We start from the raw sequence: 17,660 nt of genomic DNA, 5'->3' as shown, positions 1-17,660 counted from the left end.
GAGAGAGAGAGAGAGAGAGAGAGAGAGAGAGAGAGAGAGAAAGCGACCAAGGTTAAAACCTTCTAGGTCATAGGGGTCCTTGGGTACAGCCTTTTGACTGGGTCCAACTTTTATGGAACAAATCCTTTTATTAAGGAGAATTGTTTTGTGAAGTTTGGATTCAGTCAAAGGGCCACACTTAAGGACCTAGAGGGCCACATATGGCCTTGAGATCACAGGTTCTCCACCCCTGTAGGAGCTTCTAAAATTAGAGACAGCCTTGTGGTTTATTACATTTTATAAACTTCTCCAAAGCAGAGCAAATAATGAATTCAATGTTTCCCCTTAGCAAAAGTGGGAGTGAAGAGAAAACATATTTAAGTGATGGAAAGACAAATAGTACATGATAATTTCCTCAGAAACACATAGCACAGGACTTCACTCCTTCCATTTTTATCTAATGACTTGGTCAGCGCCTGAGTAAGCAGGTAGAGTAGAGGCATTGATGAAGGAAATTTCATTCCCCTGCTCCACAACCCACCTCTAGTGAAAGAAAGCTGGGAAAGAGTGCCTTGAACCAGATTTCTAAGGGTGTGGGCCATACAAGAAGGAGTAGCTAGTTTTAGTTTTCCTGTTAAAATAGCCATGTGCCAACTCCAAAAGTCATTTGGTCAATAGACATTTATTAAGCACCCACTATGTGCCAGGCATTGTCTTAAACACTGGAGATTCAGAGCAAGGCAAAAGATAGTCCCTGATCTCAAGGACCTCACAGTCTAATAGGGAGATAACATGCAAACAATTATCTATGATCAAGCTATGTACAGAATAAATTAGAGATAATCAGCTAGAAAGCATTAGAATTAAGGAGGATTGGGGAAAACTTCCAATAGAAGGTAGGGTTTAACAGGAATTTAAAGAAACTCAGGGGAGGGAGAGATGAGGAGAATTACAGGCATGAGGCAGAACCAGTAAAAATATCCGGGAGTTGAAGTGTCTTATCTGAGGGAAAGCAAAGAGGCCAGTGTCACTGGATCACAGAGAACATGGTGGGGAGGGGGTAAAGTGTAAGAAGACAAAAAAGGTGTAGTGGAAGGGAAAGGTTATAAAGGACTCTGAAATTCAAACCAAAGGTTTTATATTTGTTCCTGAAGGTCATAGGGAGCCCCTGAAGTTTGTTGAGTAGGAGGATGACTTGTTCAGATTTATGTGTCAGGAAGGTCACTTTGGCAGCTGAGTAGAGAGGATGGATTGTAGTGGGGAATGATTTGTGGCAGGGAGACCAACTAGCAAGCTGTTGTAATAATCCTGGTATGTGGTGATGAGGGTCTGTGCCAGGCTGGTGACAGTGTCAGAGGAGGTCAGAGGAGAGAAGGGGACATATAGAAGAGATGTCATGACAGGCCTTGGAAACACAATGGATATAGAGGGTGGTGAGAGAGGGTGATGAGTAGAGGAGGATATGTAGGTTATGAGCATGGGTGACTGGGAATATAGCTCTGCCCTCAACAATAACAGGGAAATTAGAAAGAGGTGAAAAGTTTGAGGAGAAAGATAATGAGTTTTATTTTGGACATGTGAAGTTTAAATGCCTATCTGCAAATGGGAAGAGACCAGCTCAGGGCACAGGCACATCATGGAATGACATCTCACTGATCTCCCACATATTTGCTACATCTATTTATAATGGACTTTTCTAGAGATGAAAATTAACATTCTCATCTCTCTAGGCTGTTTTAAATATGGTGCTATGTGAAAAAAGAGAAATAGGCTCGTTGATATCTTCAAGGAAGAATTGAAAGAACAAAATAGAGAAAAAGATTTCTTTGAGCCTCAGAGCCCCTGGAGTTGACTGAAGACAGCTTTGCTATCTTTCTTACCCCAAATCTTTCTCATTCCAACATATGCAAAACTTAAGCAACATGAACAGACCTTCAAAACTGAAGAGTAATCTCGTTTCCTACTCTCATCTCAACTGGTTGCTACACTATAAGGGAGAATGAATCCTGCTGTGTTGTTTTCTTGATAGATGAGTTTTAGAATTCTCTGCAGCTGTGTTGTGGAAATGTTCTCAAAATCTCTCATGAAAACAGTGAGTCATAAAAGCAAGAAATGCACATTCATTTGCCAAGTCCACCTGTCTATTGGGCCCACCATATCCATATTATCAGCAAGGAAACTTGCCCATCATCTTAAATATTTTATCCTAATAAAAGAAGAAAATGTTCTTTCCATTAAATTGTAGGTACAGCCAACATTTTTTTTTATCAGAAACTAAATAGAGATTGGAGAATTCACTTTTTTTAACCATTTCTAACTAGTACAAGAATTTGGAACAGAATGCTCAAAACTTTTAAATCCAAGTTTCTTTGTAGGATTCTCTTTTTTTTCTAGAAATTAAAGATAAAATTATATGTTTCAATATGACATATGTACAAGAAACAGAATATCATTTTGAGAGAAGGAAAACAACTAAGAAAATGACAATTCAATGTTTCCTCAATAAAAGCAAAAAAAAGTAAAGCATCACTAATTTACAAAAGAGTGATAGAGAATCTCTAAAATAAAGTTCTTTGCCAAAACTTATGCATTGATACCTGATCATTATGGGAATTATCAAGACAATATATATTTCTGCCATGGCTGATTAGGGCAATTTTAGAGTTGAGGGTGAAGTGTTTTGAATTTACAGCAATGAGCAAATTCTTGAAATTAAAGAGTTTTTCCTTTTAAAAACTTTTACTTGCAATTAACTCATCAAATATATTTTTACTCTTAAATTCATATATTTGCAATATTGATTTACAATAAAAAATAACAGAGACCATGGAACCTTTTTCACAGGCCCCTAAGTTACTATGATCTGCTATGATAGTGTACATTCCATTCTATTAAAAATGGTTCTCTAATCCACAAATCTCACGGTAAATCACACTTGCCAACAATGCTTAATACATTTACTATTTGGTTAATATTTCTGATTTGCTGAATATCTCAATCATTTAATTTTCACTGTAGTCCAAGAAATGCCTCCTCTGCAACTTATATTTTTCAAGAGTTGCCTAGAGAATAGAAAAAGAACAAATTAAAAATTCCCAATTAAACACCAAAATGGAAATCCTGAAAATCAAAGGAGAAATTAATAAAAATTGAAAGTACAAAAAAATACCATTGAACTAATGAATAAAAACAGGACCTGGCTGTATGAAAAAAAAAATAAAATAGATGAACCATTGGTTAACTTATTAAAAAAAAAGAAAGAAGAAATCAAATTACTGGTATCAAAAGTAAAAAGAGTGAATGCACCATTAGTGAAGATGAAATTAAAGCAATTATTAGGAATTATTTTGCCCAATTGTATGCCAGTAAAACTGACAATCTAAGTAAAATGCATGAATATTTACAAAAATATAAATTGCCCAAATTAATAGAAGAGGACATAGAATACATAAACAATCCTATTTCAGAAAATGAAATTGAGCAAGCCATCAATGAGCTTCCTAAGAAAAAAATCCCCAAGACCAAGTTGATTCACAAGTGAATCCTACAAAAATTTAAGGTTTGTTAAATTTTTTGATATTATGTAATACTTTGTAAACTTTTGAAAAAAAATTGTAAAGCCATCCTACCAAATACCTTTTATGACACAATATGGTTTTGATACCTAAAGCAGGAAGAACAAAAGCAATGAAAGAAAAGCATAGACCAATTTCCTTAAGGAATATCAGTATGAATTTTTAAAATAAAATACTAGCAAGGAGATTATAACAATATATTACAAGGATCACACATTATGACCATATGAGATTCATACCAGAAATGCATATTAAGATATTAGGAATATTAGGAAATCATCATAATTGACTACAGCAATTACAAAGACAACAAAAATCATATGATTATATCAACTTGTTCAGTTGTTTCGGTTGTCTACTCATCATGACTCTGATGTACAGATTTCTTGGCAAAGATTCTGGAGTTTACCTGCCAAGACAAACTCAGGAACTATGTGAATACAATTACAAAACACTTTTCCCACTAATAAAGTCAAATCTAAATAATTGGAGAAATATTAACTGTCCATGGGTTGGCTGAGCCAATATAACAATCTAAATTAGTTTACTTATTCACTGGCAAACCAATCAAACTACCAGAGAATTATTTTATAGTGCTACAAATAATGGTAACAAAATTCATCTTGAAGAACAAAAGGTTAAGATTATCAAAGTAATCAAAGAAAAAATGTTAAGGAAGATGCCCTAGCAGTTCCAGATTTAACACTCTGGTACAAAGTGATAATAATCAAAACAATCTGATGGGGGCTAAGAAATAGAGTGGTGGATCAGTGGAATAGAGTAATTATACAATACACAGTAGTGAATGACCATAGCAATCTAGAGTTTGACAAACCCAAAAATCCAAGACTTAGTTACTCTGATCTTGACAATGATCCAAGACAATTCCAAAGGGCCCATGATGAAAAATGCTATCCACCTCCATTTAGTCATGAATTCTGAATGCAAATGGAAGCATTTTTTAAATTTTATTTTTATTGTTTTATTTTTTTCGTGTTTTCTTTTTCAACATGACTAATATGGATTTTTTGGGGGGGTGACATGACCTCGCATGTATAATCAAAGTAAAAGGATTTTCCTTCTCAAGGAGGCTTAGTGGCACGAAGGAGGGCAAGAATTTGAAACTAAAACATTTAAAAAGTGCTTGTTAAAAATTTTTTTACATGTAATTGGAAAATATTTGACAAAATATTAAAAAAAAGTTGCTAGAACACTTAGAAGTTAAATGACTTACTCAGTTTCAAACAGCTAATATCTATGTCTATATCTATATCTTTATCTATATCTATATCTATCTATATCTATATCTATATCTATATCTATATATATATATATTAGAGATAGGACTTGAACCTAGTTATTCCTGAATCCAAATCTGACTGAATACACTCAGAGTATGGTCACTTTTTTGTGTGTGTTTACAACATATAACTTTGGTAAGGAGGTGGTTGATTAGAAATATTTAAAGTAAAAAAGTGTTAAATATGTCTCACTTTAAAAACCTGTCTATAATGATGAAACAATTAAAACTGAAAATTCCAAGATTATAATGACTCATCTTGGCCTAAAACAAGTGATATGAAGAGGCACTTCCTTCTTTGTAGAACTGGGGTGACTAAGAATTTGTAACATTGGCTTTGTTAGTTTTGTTTTTGTTTTTGTTGTTTGCTGTGTTTGTTAGTTTTTGGTTTATTTTCCTCCTTTTTTGTTTGACAGATGGAAAATGTATTTAGTGAAGGGGACTGAAGGACCATAGTGGATTTAAGGCTTATGGGATAGGGGAACCTAAAAACCTTTGCTCCCTCCAGAGAGAAGAAAAGGCCAGGGCAAATAGGTCCCATGGGTGAGCAGATAGCAAGCAAGGGCATAGCAGCCCCATATTTAAAATAATCCTGAGAAATTGGAGCCTTGTAGGGTTCACAGACCCCCTACTAGTGATCACATGGCACCTTGTACCTGTTTTCTATTCTGTATGATATAGTAAAGTTATTCAACCTCTCTTTTCCTTGACTCAAGAAGATTTGACTAACTTATATCACTAACCTTTAAGAGATTATTTAAACATTATTTATTATCTGTACTTTTACAGGTTATTTTATCTTCAGATTTTATATCTATATCTATCTATCTATCTATATATCTGTATCTATCTATCTATCTATCTATCTATCTATCTATCTATATATATATATATATATATATATATAGACAGAGAGAGAGAGAGAGAGACTTCCGAAAGAACATTATTTAAAAAAAAACTGGCTTCAGTGGTCACTATAGGTACTTATAATTCTTTCAGCAATATTTATAGAATGTTAGGCTTTTTCTACAATTATTGAGTGATGAAGGGAGGGATCCACGTTCCTTATTTAAGGTCCTAATTTTCTAGGTATACTGCTATTACATCTCATGAAAATTGCCCGTGAAACTCTTTTGCCTCAAAACCATTTCAAAACTTTTAAGGTTGAAATATTGTAACAAAAGATGTGGAAGCCCGAGAAAGCTGGCATACCAATACTAAATTGTGCTGGCCTGCCTGAGACCAATAGTGGGATCTCATTAACAGAAGGAAGCAAAATCTTTTGAGTAGATACTATTTCATCACAGAGGATCATATAAAGCAAATTGAACCAGTTTGAAGAACCATAAATGATAATAATTATTCTCTACCAAATCTTTGATAGTGAGATTCCTGGGAAAGAATAATTTTTTGGGGGGGCTATGGTTAATTTTCTTATCCTATACCCCAAATACCCATTTTTAGCTATTCATTGAACACAAGGTTAAAGAGAGAGAATAAAAACTAAATGAGTTACTCAAACATTTCTTGGATTGTAACAAAAGTAAAAGTAGATCAACTGGGAGAGTTAGCAAACCAGAGGTATCAATTAAACAGAGAAAGTGGTGGACACTGATGTCAAGTCTGTTTTACCAAGAAGGTAGCAAACTAGAGAACCATTTAAAAATAATATAATGGCATATCTACTGCCATAGTAAGTTATAATGACTCCTGTTAGGGTGAAGGTTTGTAACCTGTGGTTTTTAAATTTATTTCATTCATATTTTAATAATTGTATTTTAAAATACTTGTTTTATTTGTAGTTCTATTTTTGTTATTTATGAATTTAAAAGTAATTATTCAGAAAAGTGATCCAAAGACGTCACCAAATTGCCAAATAAGTTTATGTTAACAAAAAAAAACATTAAGCACTTCTACCTTATGGACTCTGAGGAAGGGTCCAATGGTCCATTGTAACTTCAGACTGACTTGAAAGCCGACCCAGAGCTTGCTCATTTTTTGTCTGCTGCATCTCAATTCACTTGGATCTATTTCGGTAAGGTTATCTTTTGTTTAATTATTTATTATTGCTAATGATTTAAAATATATTTATTATAATTTGAAATACTTTCATATTAGATATCTACATAGAGGAGAAGATCTTGAACTGGTTATCAGGAAGACCTGTGTTAAAATTTAGTGTAAGACATTCCCCTTTTCTGCGCCTCAGCTTCCTCTTATGTAAAATGAGGGCATTTAATAGCCTTGAATAGCCTTGAAGGTCCCTTTTAGCTTTACACAAAGGTGATTATTGTTCTGGATTTAGGACCTGGTTGTTTAATCGTGCTACAGATATTTACTAGCTTTGTGACTCTGGAAATGTCACAATCTCTTAGCCTCAATTTCCTAATCTGTAAAATGAGGAAAATAATGCCTATCTCAGAGGGTTATTCTGAGTATCAAATGAGATACATAGAAATTATCTTTGCAAATCTTAAAGTAGTATGGGAATTATTATTACAGTGTTTTGCTGACCCTCTTTCCTCCCTTTTATTGATTAACATGAGTCTTACCATGTTTATCTGTATTCATCATAGCCATCATGGCCTGGAGCATAGAGAGCTGGCTTTGGAGTCAGGAAGAACCATGTTCAGTTTCAATCTCTAATATATATTGTCTACATGATCCTGTGCAAACCACAGCTTTTTAGTGCTCTAAGTAACTCTCTAAGCCTATCTAAGTTGTGGAGAAAATGCCAATTTGCATTGGTAGAGGTTGTGGCTCTGGTGACCTGAGCTCTTGATGTGTGAGATTTTTTTAAATCTAGCCCAGATCTAGATTCACCATATTGCTCTACAATGATCACCATCCTAATCATAGCATCCCCTTCAACAAGATACCTCATCTCCATCCATGGATTGCTATTTGGTGAGAGATTTTTAGACCCACCTACAACATAATGCTCTCTAAATATATTTATAGCTCACCATGAGATCCTAGGCTCCATATCTAACATTATACTTCAGGTCCTGCTTTGAGGTCCTGAGCTCCTGATAGATGAGCATTCTCCATATGTGGCTCAGGTCCAGATCTGTCATGTTGCTCTCCATACTCTTCATTTCATGACTTCAGAATACGTGAATCAGAACACTGGCACCTGCTATGCTGTCCTGGACCCCTGAATTATGAGACTTCATAGTTACTGCAGATCCAGATCTATCATACTACTTTACCATGCCTGCTTCCAACTTGGCACTCCAATTTCCACCCTGGGGGCCCTGTACTTTTAGTTGGTTAGAGTTTTCCATATATAACCCAGATACATATTCAATATCCTCCTCTCTGACCCTCTTCATGCCATGATGACTAGATCCAGCCTACGTTGACCAGTACTTCAACTTCTATCCTGGATGCCAAACCCTTGAATGAGGCTATTTCTTCATATCTCTGTTAGACCAAGACCTACCATATTACTCTCTAATAATCTTGCAGTGATGCCCCTTCAATACAGGCTGCTTCCAGATTTCTCCCTAGAGATAATGGCACTTGATTGTTGAGGTTTCTAATATCTAGTCAGACCCACACTCACCATGGTGTTCTCCATGTCTATTTATGCTGTGCATCCTTATCCTAGGCCCTTTTACTTGGCATTCCAGATCCCAACTTGGAGACTTTCACTTTTGATTGGTGAGAGTCCTCTATATCTAGACTCATTACAGTGCTCTCTGTCTATGCTTTCTGAAACTCCAGCTCTAGCTTTGGAGTTAATCCTGGGCTACTGATTACCTAAAGCTCCCCATATGTAGATTAGACTCCCACCACTCTCTGCTCTCTGGCTATTTTTATGCTCTGCCATATACTACCTTCTCTCCTTCCCCCATCTTCCAACTCTAGCTTTGAGAATCATGAGTCAAACTGAAACTACCATTCCTGGAAAAGATGAGCCAATCAATTAACATATGGCTCTACTTACTATTCCTGTGACTTCAGACCAACATACCTTTCACTCACTATCACCATGTATTGGATTCCCCTATTATAATGTAAGGTCCTCGAAGGTTGTTGCTACTTTGCTTTTATATTTGTATTCCTAGTGCTTAGCACTAGTACTTGCCACATAGTGAATTATTAATATATGTCTAATTTATTTCTTTATTAGTATCCTTTGACTTGTTACCTATTATGAAATTGCTTTTGGCCTCATATAATTCTTTTCATGTATCTTCTATAACCTTGTCAGAAATCTTTGAAACAAAAATCATCCCCTATCCTCCATCTTTATTTCTTAACCTAGACACATTAATTTTGTCCATCCCAAAGTTTTCTTCCCTTTCATGTAATCAAATTTTCTATTTTTCCCCTTGCTAATCACATCTATCCCTTGTTTGGTTAAGAATTTGCCCTCTAGCCATAACTGTGAAAGTTATATGATGTGTTTTATCCATCCAAGATGGTTTTCTGAATTGAGGCAAGCAGCCCAATTCTAATACACCTATTCCAGCAAAAACCTAAAAATTGCCCAAGACCAAAAAATGATTAAGAAATACAGTGAGAAAATGTGACTTCTTCCAGTCCAGAATTTCATAAAAAGTCAGCCAAGGGGCAGCCAACAGAGCCAGAATCAATGCAGGAAAACAAGCCAGAAGCTCCCAATGTGAGCAGAGGCTAGCCAGAGACACTAGTAACCTAGAAGACTCTGTAGCCGGAGGCAAAGAGAGCAGAAGGCTTTCTTGGAAGTGAAAAGGAATGACAGCAACCATTCTTGATGAAACAGCATTCAAAACAAAATAGCTCAGTCCAGGGTACCTGGAGTCCCTAGCACTGTGCCCTGATAGGCTGTGGAGGCTCTTGAAGATTCAGCATTCTTCATCTTGAAGATTCAAATTGATCAACCCATTGGAGATGGTGGCTAAAGAAAAAACCCAGGTGACTCATTTTGAGAAAAATCAGCTCTGACTACTCCCCCCACCAAACAGAGTGAAATGTGGGGGGTGGGGAGGTGATGCCTAGCTTTGGCACAATGTCCCGAGTTATGAGCTTTAGGTACGGAGCTGAATAAATTGAAGAAAATGTTGATCACCATAAAGAATTATTCTAAACTAGGAGAGAATCTCTTCAAAACAACTAGAAGCAGAGATGGAAAGGGAAAAAATAAGAGATTTTTCCACATACACCTCATGAGTACTTAGAAGATAACGGTGGTCAGTGAGGGAGGGAGATACAGAGACATACATAGACAGTCATAGAGATGAGAGAGATAGAGACAAAGGAAGAAAGAGAAAAAGGAGGAAGAAGAGGAGGAAGATGACAATGAGGAGGAGGTGGAGGAAGAGAAGGAAGAGAAGAAGAAAGAGGAGGAGGAGAGGGAGATGGGAGAGAGAGGGAGGGAAAAGGAAGGAGAAAAGAAGGAAGGAAAGAAGGAAGAAAGGAAAAAAGGAAGGAAGGCAGGAAGGAAGGAAACTAGCATCACAAATGATATCTTGAGTGTGCTTTGGTAGATTGATTTACAAATATTTTATACATTGTATATTTATTTTGAATGGGAATTTCTGGAAGCCTCTTTCCTGGAATTTCTGGATGAGTTTCTTGGAGTTCTTTCAGTTTTAGGGACTTTCACGGGGATTTCTACAAACCTTGCCATAACTGTGTGAATTTTAGCAATATTTCTGAAGTAAAGCATGATTTTTCAAAAATATATTTCCTAGAACTCTAGGGTACATGGGGAGATGTACTTTGAATGTGGAATGTGTTTATATGTCTTTGTAAAATTATTGCTTTGTGCGAGGATTAATTCAGTTGCTTTCTCTTCTGTCTCCAGATTATTAACTCTTCTCCTTGAACACAATCAAGAAGGCTGCCAGGAAGCAAAGAGTACAAGCACTGGCAAGGATAAGTAGAAAATGTATTATAGTTACTGTCCCAGGTGTCAGATAAGAGTTGACTCACAAAAGAAAAAAGATTGTCTTACATTTACTTGTGGCTTCTATCACGTACCTCAATAACTTTGTATTTACTCATCACAGCCAAAGGTGGTGGAGGAGCCTTCTTTGTTACATATTGACTGTGTGACCCTAGGCAAGTCAATTAGCATCTCAGATCTCCAGAAAACTATCTAAGATGAGAAGATGCAAATCCAGTGTCAACTGGATATTGGAAGAGGGAGTTTCCTCACTGTGAGGACTCCTTATCAGTGGAATCACAAATCCACTAAAACATGTGTGCTCTCTCTCTCTCTCCCTCTCCTTCATACCCTTTCTAGTAACATAGACAATTGGCTATAAATCAGCATAGATTTTATATTTCTTTTTTATTACAATTTTTAGCAATTCCACTTCAGTTTTTTTTAAATTTTTAATTAATTTATTTTGAATTATCAACAATCACTTCCACAAAATTTTGAGTTTTAAATTTTTCTCCTCCTCCCTCCCTACCTCTCTTCCCAGGATGGTGCGCAATCTGATATAGGCTATACATATATATTCCTATTAAACATATTTTCACATTAGTGATGTTGTAAATAATAATTAGAACCAATAGGAAGAACCCCCAGAAACAGGAAACAAAACACAACAGAGGAAAAAATAGCAAATAGTATGCTTCAATCTACATTAAAACTCCACAGTTCTTTCTTTGGATGTGGGTAGCATTTTCCATCATGAGGCCTTTGGAGATATCTTAGATTCTTGTATTGCTGAGAAGGGTTAAGTCTATCTCCACTTCAATTTTTTTAACATAAAAATGTCAACTTCAAATTTTGTTTATATATGGAATATATGTATATCTATTTAGATTGATTGAATATGCCTAATTGTGCTCTACACAGAGTGGGCACTTGATAATTTTTGTTTTGTAATTTTCTATGTTCTTTTTTCAACTGTCTTTATAATTTCTATAGATAATGATATTAGAGTGCTTTCTATCTTTTCCTTCCCATTGAACTAAGTTATAGAAAAGTCATCATCAATTCATCAGTCTGCTTAGAAATGTTGGTCACAGTTTCCTATAGTTTTAGCTGAAGTTTCCTGATAAAATCTCTTTTGGGGGATGAGAAAAGCATATTGAGAAAACAGCATTGAAAATGTAAGAGATTCTCATGGAATTGGGAGGAAAGAAGAGAAATTAAGGATCATTTTAGGCTGTATTTATATGAAAATGATTATGAATATTTTAAGCATCTTTCTTACTCTTTGGTCTTCTGTGTTTCAAAATGGTAAAGGAATAACAATGTCCTGTCATAATCCTCCTTATGAAGCATTTCTAAAGGAAACTAGAGTCAATTCAGGGAGAAAATGAGTCAAATCTCTCGTCATAAGATGTTCTTGGATTTGGAAACCCCTGTTTAAGTGATAGAAGTGACAGGCCAGAGATGAAATGTACCTAAAAGCAAAAATGCGTTTGCCTAGAGTCTTACAAATCTAATCAGAATATTGCTATTTCTAAGTGAGACAATGGGGAAAAAGCCTAACCCAAAGCAAAGAAATACAATAGATAAGTATATATCATATCATATCAAAAGAACTCCCTGAGTTGCTGGAATAGGACACCTCCAATGGAGCTGTCTTAGTTTGTTCAGCTTCATCATTTACCCTCCTGGTGGTGATACTGCTTCCTTTAAGTAATCCATATATTGAGGCCTCTTGATGGAAGAGACATGCTTTGTTGGAGTGACAAAGCTACTCTTGATTGATCACCATTGATAGAATCAGCATTGGAGATGAGTGGACATAGAGTAAAGGTAATTTACATACTTGGTCTGTAAGAGCACCTGAGGACAAACACTTCACTCTTTGTCTCTAGATATTAATTGCACCATGGTTTAGAGACTTTCCAATAATTTTACTCTGTGGTGTGAACAATGAGACAGAGAGAGAGAGAGAGAGAGAGAGAGAGAGAGAGAGAGAGAGGAGTCTGAATTTACCCTCTTAGAAGGGGTGCTATGGCAAGAATCAGTTCCTATTGGGCAGCCAGTACCAGATTAAGAATCTACCTTTTGACCTCATGAATTTAAAAGTAGGACACTGTCCTATGCTTACCAAAGAAAAGAGAAAACAGAATAAGGTGCCCAAGGACTCTGGGCTTATTTAAGGAAACACACATTCCTGGTGCTGTATGATTGTTGCCAATCTTGCTGTGAAGGGTAGAGGTGGGGGAAAAGTGCTAGGGAGAAGGAAGGCTAGAAGAGTCACCAGAGAGATAAGGTGAGGTGTATCTTAGCTGATCTGATCTTCCCTTAGTCCTCTGAGTGGGTAGCTGCTCAGTGAGCAAATCATCTTCCATGCAATCCTTGTCAGTGGTGATCAGTCAGCAGTTGCTGGGTCTTATGTATAATACACATGTCCTTCAGTAAGGGGCCAAAGAGTATGTTACACATAATGAGACCAGGACACATGGCTCTATCTATGGAAGGTCATGGAATCATAGATTAGGAGATAGAAGAGACCTTAGAGTTTGAGTCCAACTGACTCATTTTAAAAGAGAAGAAATGGAGGCCCAGTGAATTCACTTTACAACTCTTTAAGATTCTATTTTGGTCAAGATAGAAACTGCCACATCTGAAGAGGACTTCAGATCTCCTTCACAAGTTTTAGTACAAGTATAGAAATTGGCTATTTGGAACAATTTGGAACTTCTTCATTTAAGGAATTTGCCTTGAGAAAACAGTCCTTATATCTTAAATTTGACCCATTACTAAAAGAGAGCCCCCAAAAGCCAGCTCCTATAACTACTGAAATAACAAATAGCCTCTGGACATAAGCAAGCAGTCTCAGAAAAATCAACATGAAGCAAAACTTGATGAATTTGACTTACTAAGAACACTTAATATTCCTGTAATAGGACCTCCTCCTCCTGATGGACCAGAATGTTTGGGTGTTCCTGTGACAGGCACAGATTTGCCTGTTTCAGTAGATGTGATTATAGATGTGTTGAAGTATAGCCAGAAAGACATGAATGTGGCTATAGAAAAAGTCAAACAAGAAGCTAAAGAAAAACAAATGAAAATTCAAGAATTGGAAGACAAATATGAAAAATTCCACACGGAATATTTAATGATGGGGAAAATTGTGGAAGAATATGAAGAGATAATAACTCAGCTGATGATGGATGCTCAGAAGCAGAAGGAGGCTGCAGCAGCTGAAATCCAGATGATTTTGTCAGAAAAACAGCAAATCACAGCAGACCTGAATTCCATGGGAAAGTCTTTCTCTGACCTCTTCAAATGAGTAGAAAAACAGAAGGAGGTTTTAGAAGGATATCGGAAGAATGAAGAAGCATTGAAGAAATGTGTTGAAGATTATCTAGTAAGAATTGAAAAGGAAGAGCCGAGGTACCAAGCCCTGAAGGCTCATGCAGAAAAGAAGTTAAACCTAGCAAATGAAGAAATTGCCCAGGTTCAAAGTAAAGCAAAAGTTGAGACTCTGACTTTACAAGCAAATTTACCAAAGGACCAATTGGGGGGCAGAGCCAAGATGGCGTAGGGAAAGCAGTGACTTGCTGGAGCTCTCCCCCAAACCCCTCCAAATACCTATAAAAATGACTCTAAACAAATTCTAAAGCAGCAGAACCCACAAAAAGACACAGCAAAGCAAATTTCCAGCCAAAGACATCCTGGGTGGTTGATCAGAAAGGTATATCATTCCAGGTTGGGAGAGGAGCGTAGTTTGGCATGGGCGTGCAGGCCGCAGTGACCCTGGAGCGAGCCTCAGAGGACTGAAGACTGAATCGCAGGCAGCTGTGGCAGTTTCCAGACTTCTCAACTCGTGAACACCAAAGACAACTTGGAAGGTCAGTGGGAAAAGTCTGTGACTGCGGTGAGAGAAGGAGCTAGGTCTCAGCCACCCCAGGGGGGCCGCGGCTGTTCCCTGAGGTTCCGGCCCACAGACCTAGAGGGAATCAAATGGCTGATCAGAGAGGGATTGCAAGGATCTCTTTGCCAGTACTGAGGCAGGAATCTCTTGCTTAACCATTGGTGCTTGGATACCGGTGACAGTTCTGAGAGGTGGTCCTGGGGCGAGGAGGAATGCTGGTGTAGTGAAGATTCTTGTGGCAGTGGAAAGAAAACACCTTGCCCCTTATCATAGCACCTTGGAAGAATTGAAAATTTTCAGGTACCTAGAAGTATCTCTGAAAACAGCTGTACAAACCCCCGAAACTTGGGACAGTACATTTTCCAAATTGGAAGCAGACTTTTACCTTAACAAAGAATTTAAAAATCAAGTATTTGGCCAGGATCATGAGTAAGCAGTGCAAAAAGAGTCAGACTATACTATCTTACTTTGGTGACAAAGAAGATCAAAATATACAACCAGAAAAAGACAATGAAGCCAAAGCTCCTACATCCAAAGCCTCCAAGAATATGAATCAGTCCCAGGCCTTGGAAGGGCTCAAAGGGGATTTTGAGAAGCAAGTAAGAGAAGTAGAGGAAAAACTGAGAGTTTTGCAAGAAAATCATGAAAAACAAGTCAACAGCTTGCTAAAGGAGACCCAAAAAAATATTGAAGAAAATAACACCTCAAAAAATAGCTTAACCCAAATGGCAAAAGAGGTCCAAAAAGTCAATGAGGAGAAAAATGCCCTAAAAAAAAAAAATTGGTCAAACGGAAAAGGAAGTCCAAAAGCTTACTGAAGAAAATACTTCCTTAAAAATTAGAATAGAGCAATTGGAAGCTAGTGACTTTATGAGAAATCAAGACCCTGTAAAACAAATCCAAAAGAAAGAAAAATTAGAAAACAATGTGAAATATCTCATTGGAAAAACAACTGACCTGGAAAATAGATCCAAGAGAATGAATTTAAAAATTATTGGACTATCTGAAAGCCATGAGCCAAAAAAGTCTAGACATCATCTTTCAAGAAATTATCCAGGAAAACTACCCTGATATTTTAGAACCAGAGGGCAAAAGAGAAATTGAAAGAATCCACTGATCACCTCCTGAAAGAGATCCCCAAAGGAAAACTCCTAGGAATATTGTAGCCAAATTCCAGAGTTCCCAGGTCAAGGAGAAAATATTACAAGCAGCCAGAAAGAAACAATTCAAGTTTTGTGGAAACACAATCAGGATTACACAAGATTTAGCTGCTTCTACATTAAGGGATGGCAGGGCATGGAATATAATATTCTGGAGGGCAAAGGAGATAGGACTACAACCAAGAATCACCTACCCAGCAAAACTGAGTATAATCCTGCAGGGGAAAAAATGGTCATTCAGTGAAATAGAGGACTTTCAAGCATTCTTGATGAAAAGACCAGAGTTGAATACAAAATTTCATTTTAAAATACAAGACTCAAGTAGAACATGAAGAGGTAAACAGGAAAGAGAAAATCATAAGAGACTTATTACAGTTGAACTGTTTACATTCCTGCATGGAAAGATGATATTTGTAACTCATGAGACCTTTGTCAATATTAGGGTAGTTGGAGGGGAAAAAATTATATGTGTATATATATATATGTATAGATATAGATATAGATAGATAGATAGATAGATAGATAGATAGATAGATAGATAGAGGGCACAGGGTGAGTTGAAGATGAAAGGTTCATATATGGAGAATAAAATTAAGGGGTGAGAGAGGATTATACTATGAGAAGGAGAAAGGGAGAGGTAGAACAAGGTAAATTATCTCACTAAATAAACAGAGAAGAAAAGGCTTTTACAGTGGAAGGGAAATGGAAGAAGGTGAGAGGGAATGAGTGAATCTTATTCTCATAGAATTTGACTTAAGGAGGGAATAACATACACACTCAATTGGGTAAAGAAACCTGTCTTACCCTATAGGAAAATAAGGGGAAAGGGGACAAGAGAGTAGGGGGATGATAGAGAGGAGGGCAGATTGGGAAACGTGGTAATCAGAAGCAAGTACTTCTGAGGAGGGTCAGTTAAAAGAAAGAATAGAATAAATGGGGGGGTGGAATAGAATTAAGGGAAATAGAATTAGTTTTTCACAGCATGTCTACTATGGATGTGTTTTTCATAACTGCACATATATAACCTATATTTAGTTGCTTGCCTTATCAATGAGGGTGGGTGGGGAGGGAGGAACGGAGAAAATTTGGAACCCAAAGTTTTAAAAACACATGTTTAAAAAAATGTTTTCACATGCAACTGGGAAATAAGAAATACAGGAAATGGGGTACAGAAATCCATCCTGCCCTGTAGGAAAATTGAAGGGGAAGGGGATAAGAGAAGAGGGGTAGAGATAGAAGGGAAGGCAGACTAGGGGAAGGGGTATTCAGAATGCATGCCATCTTGGGTTGGGGGGAGTGGCAAGATGGGGTAAAAATTTGGAACTCACAATCTTGAGGAAGTAAATGTTGAAAACAAGAAGAAAAACAAATAAAATTACCATTAAAAAAAATTTATGAAAGGACCAAATGAGAGCCCAGTCACTAGAGAAAGGCCTGAAACAGAAAACGAAAGAAAATGATGAATTAACAAAAATCTGTGATGACTTGACTTCAAAGATGGAAAAGATCTGACCTAGGAATTTTGAGTTGTTCCCTTCTTCACTCTGACCAGTCCTTGTTTCAATGTCGTCAGTTATGTATATGTCATGTTTAGGCATCACGTGCACTTTCTTAACCTTTGTCCATGTTGCAGATATACTAAAGTGTGTTTTTTTTAAGTTAGTAAATTGAGCTGTTCAAATAAAATGTGTTTGAGTAAAGATTAACAATCCTTCAGAAAAAAAGATTCTATTTTAGTTGTGACTGCTACCTTTTATTTAAATTTGCCCTTCTTTTTTTATTTTTTATTAAATAATTAATTTATTTATTTTTAGTTTTCAACATTCATTTCCATTAGCTTTTGTTTTAAATTTATTCCCCC

The 17,660-nt window shown here is 36.6% G+C and overlaps 1 protein-coding gene across 1 annotated transcript in view; it reads left to right on the top strand.

The window, feature by feature from the left end:
* The window catches only part of LOC114037587 (transforming acidic coiled-coil-containing protein 3-like), a 36,466-nt gene extending 19,155 nt beyond the window's left edge, over window positions 1-17,311 (top strand). Inside the window, 4 exon segments of the mRNA XM_027854504.1 lie at window positions 13,370-13,418; window positions 13,421-13,576; window positions 13,579-14,271; window positions 17,196-17,311. Coding sequence (XP_027710305.1) covers window positions 13,370-13,418; window positions 13,421-13,576; window positions 13,579-14,271; window positions 17,196-17,311 — 1,014 coding nt within the window.
* Window positions 17,312-17,660: the final 349 nt, after the last annotated feature.

The sequence above is a fragment of the Vombatus ursinus genome, unplaced genomic scaffold (genome assembly GCF_900497805.2).
Source record: "Vombatus ursinus unplaced genomic scaffold, bare-nosed wombat genome assembly UNPS02010461.1, whole genome shotgun sequence".
NCBI lineage: Eukaryota > Metazoa > Chordata > Mammalia > Diprotodontia > Vombatidae > Vombatus > Vombatus ursinus.
Note: the sequence above shows the minus strand (reverse complement) of the source record. Positions and strands in the feature narration are given on the sequence as shown.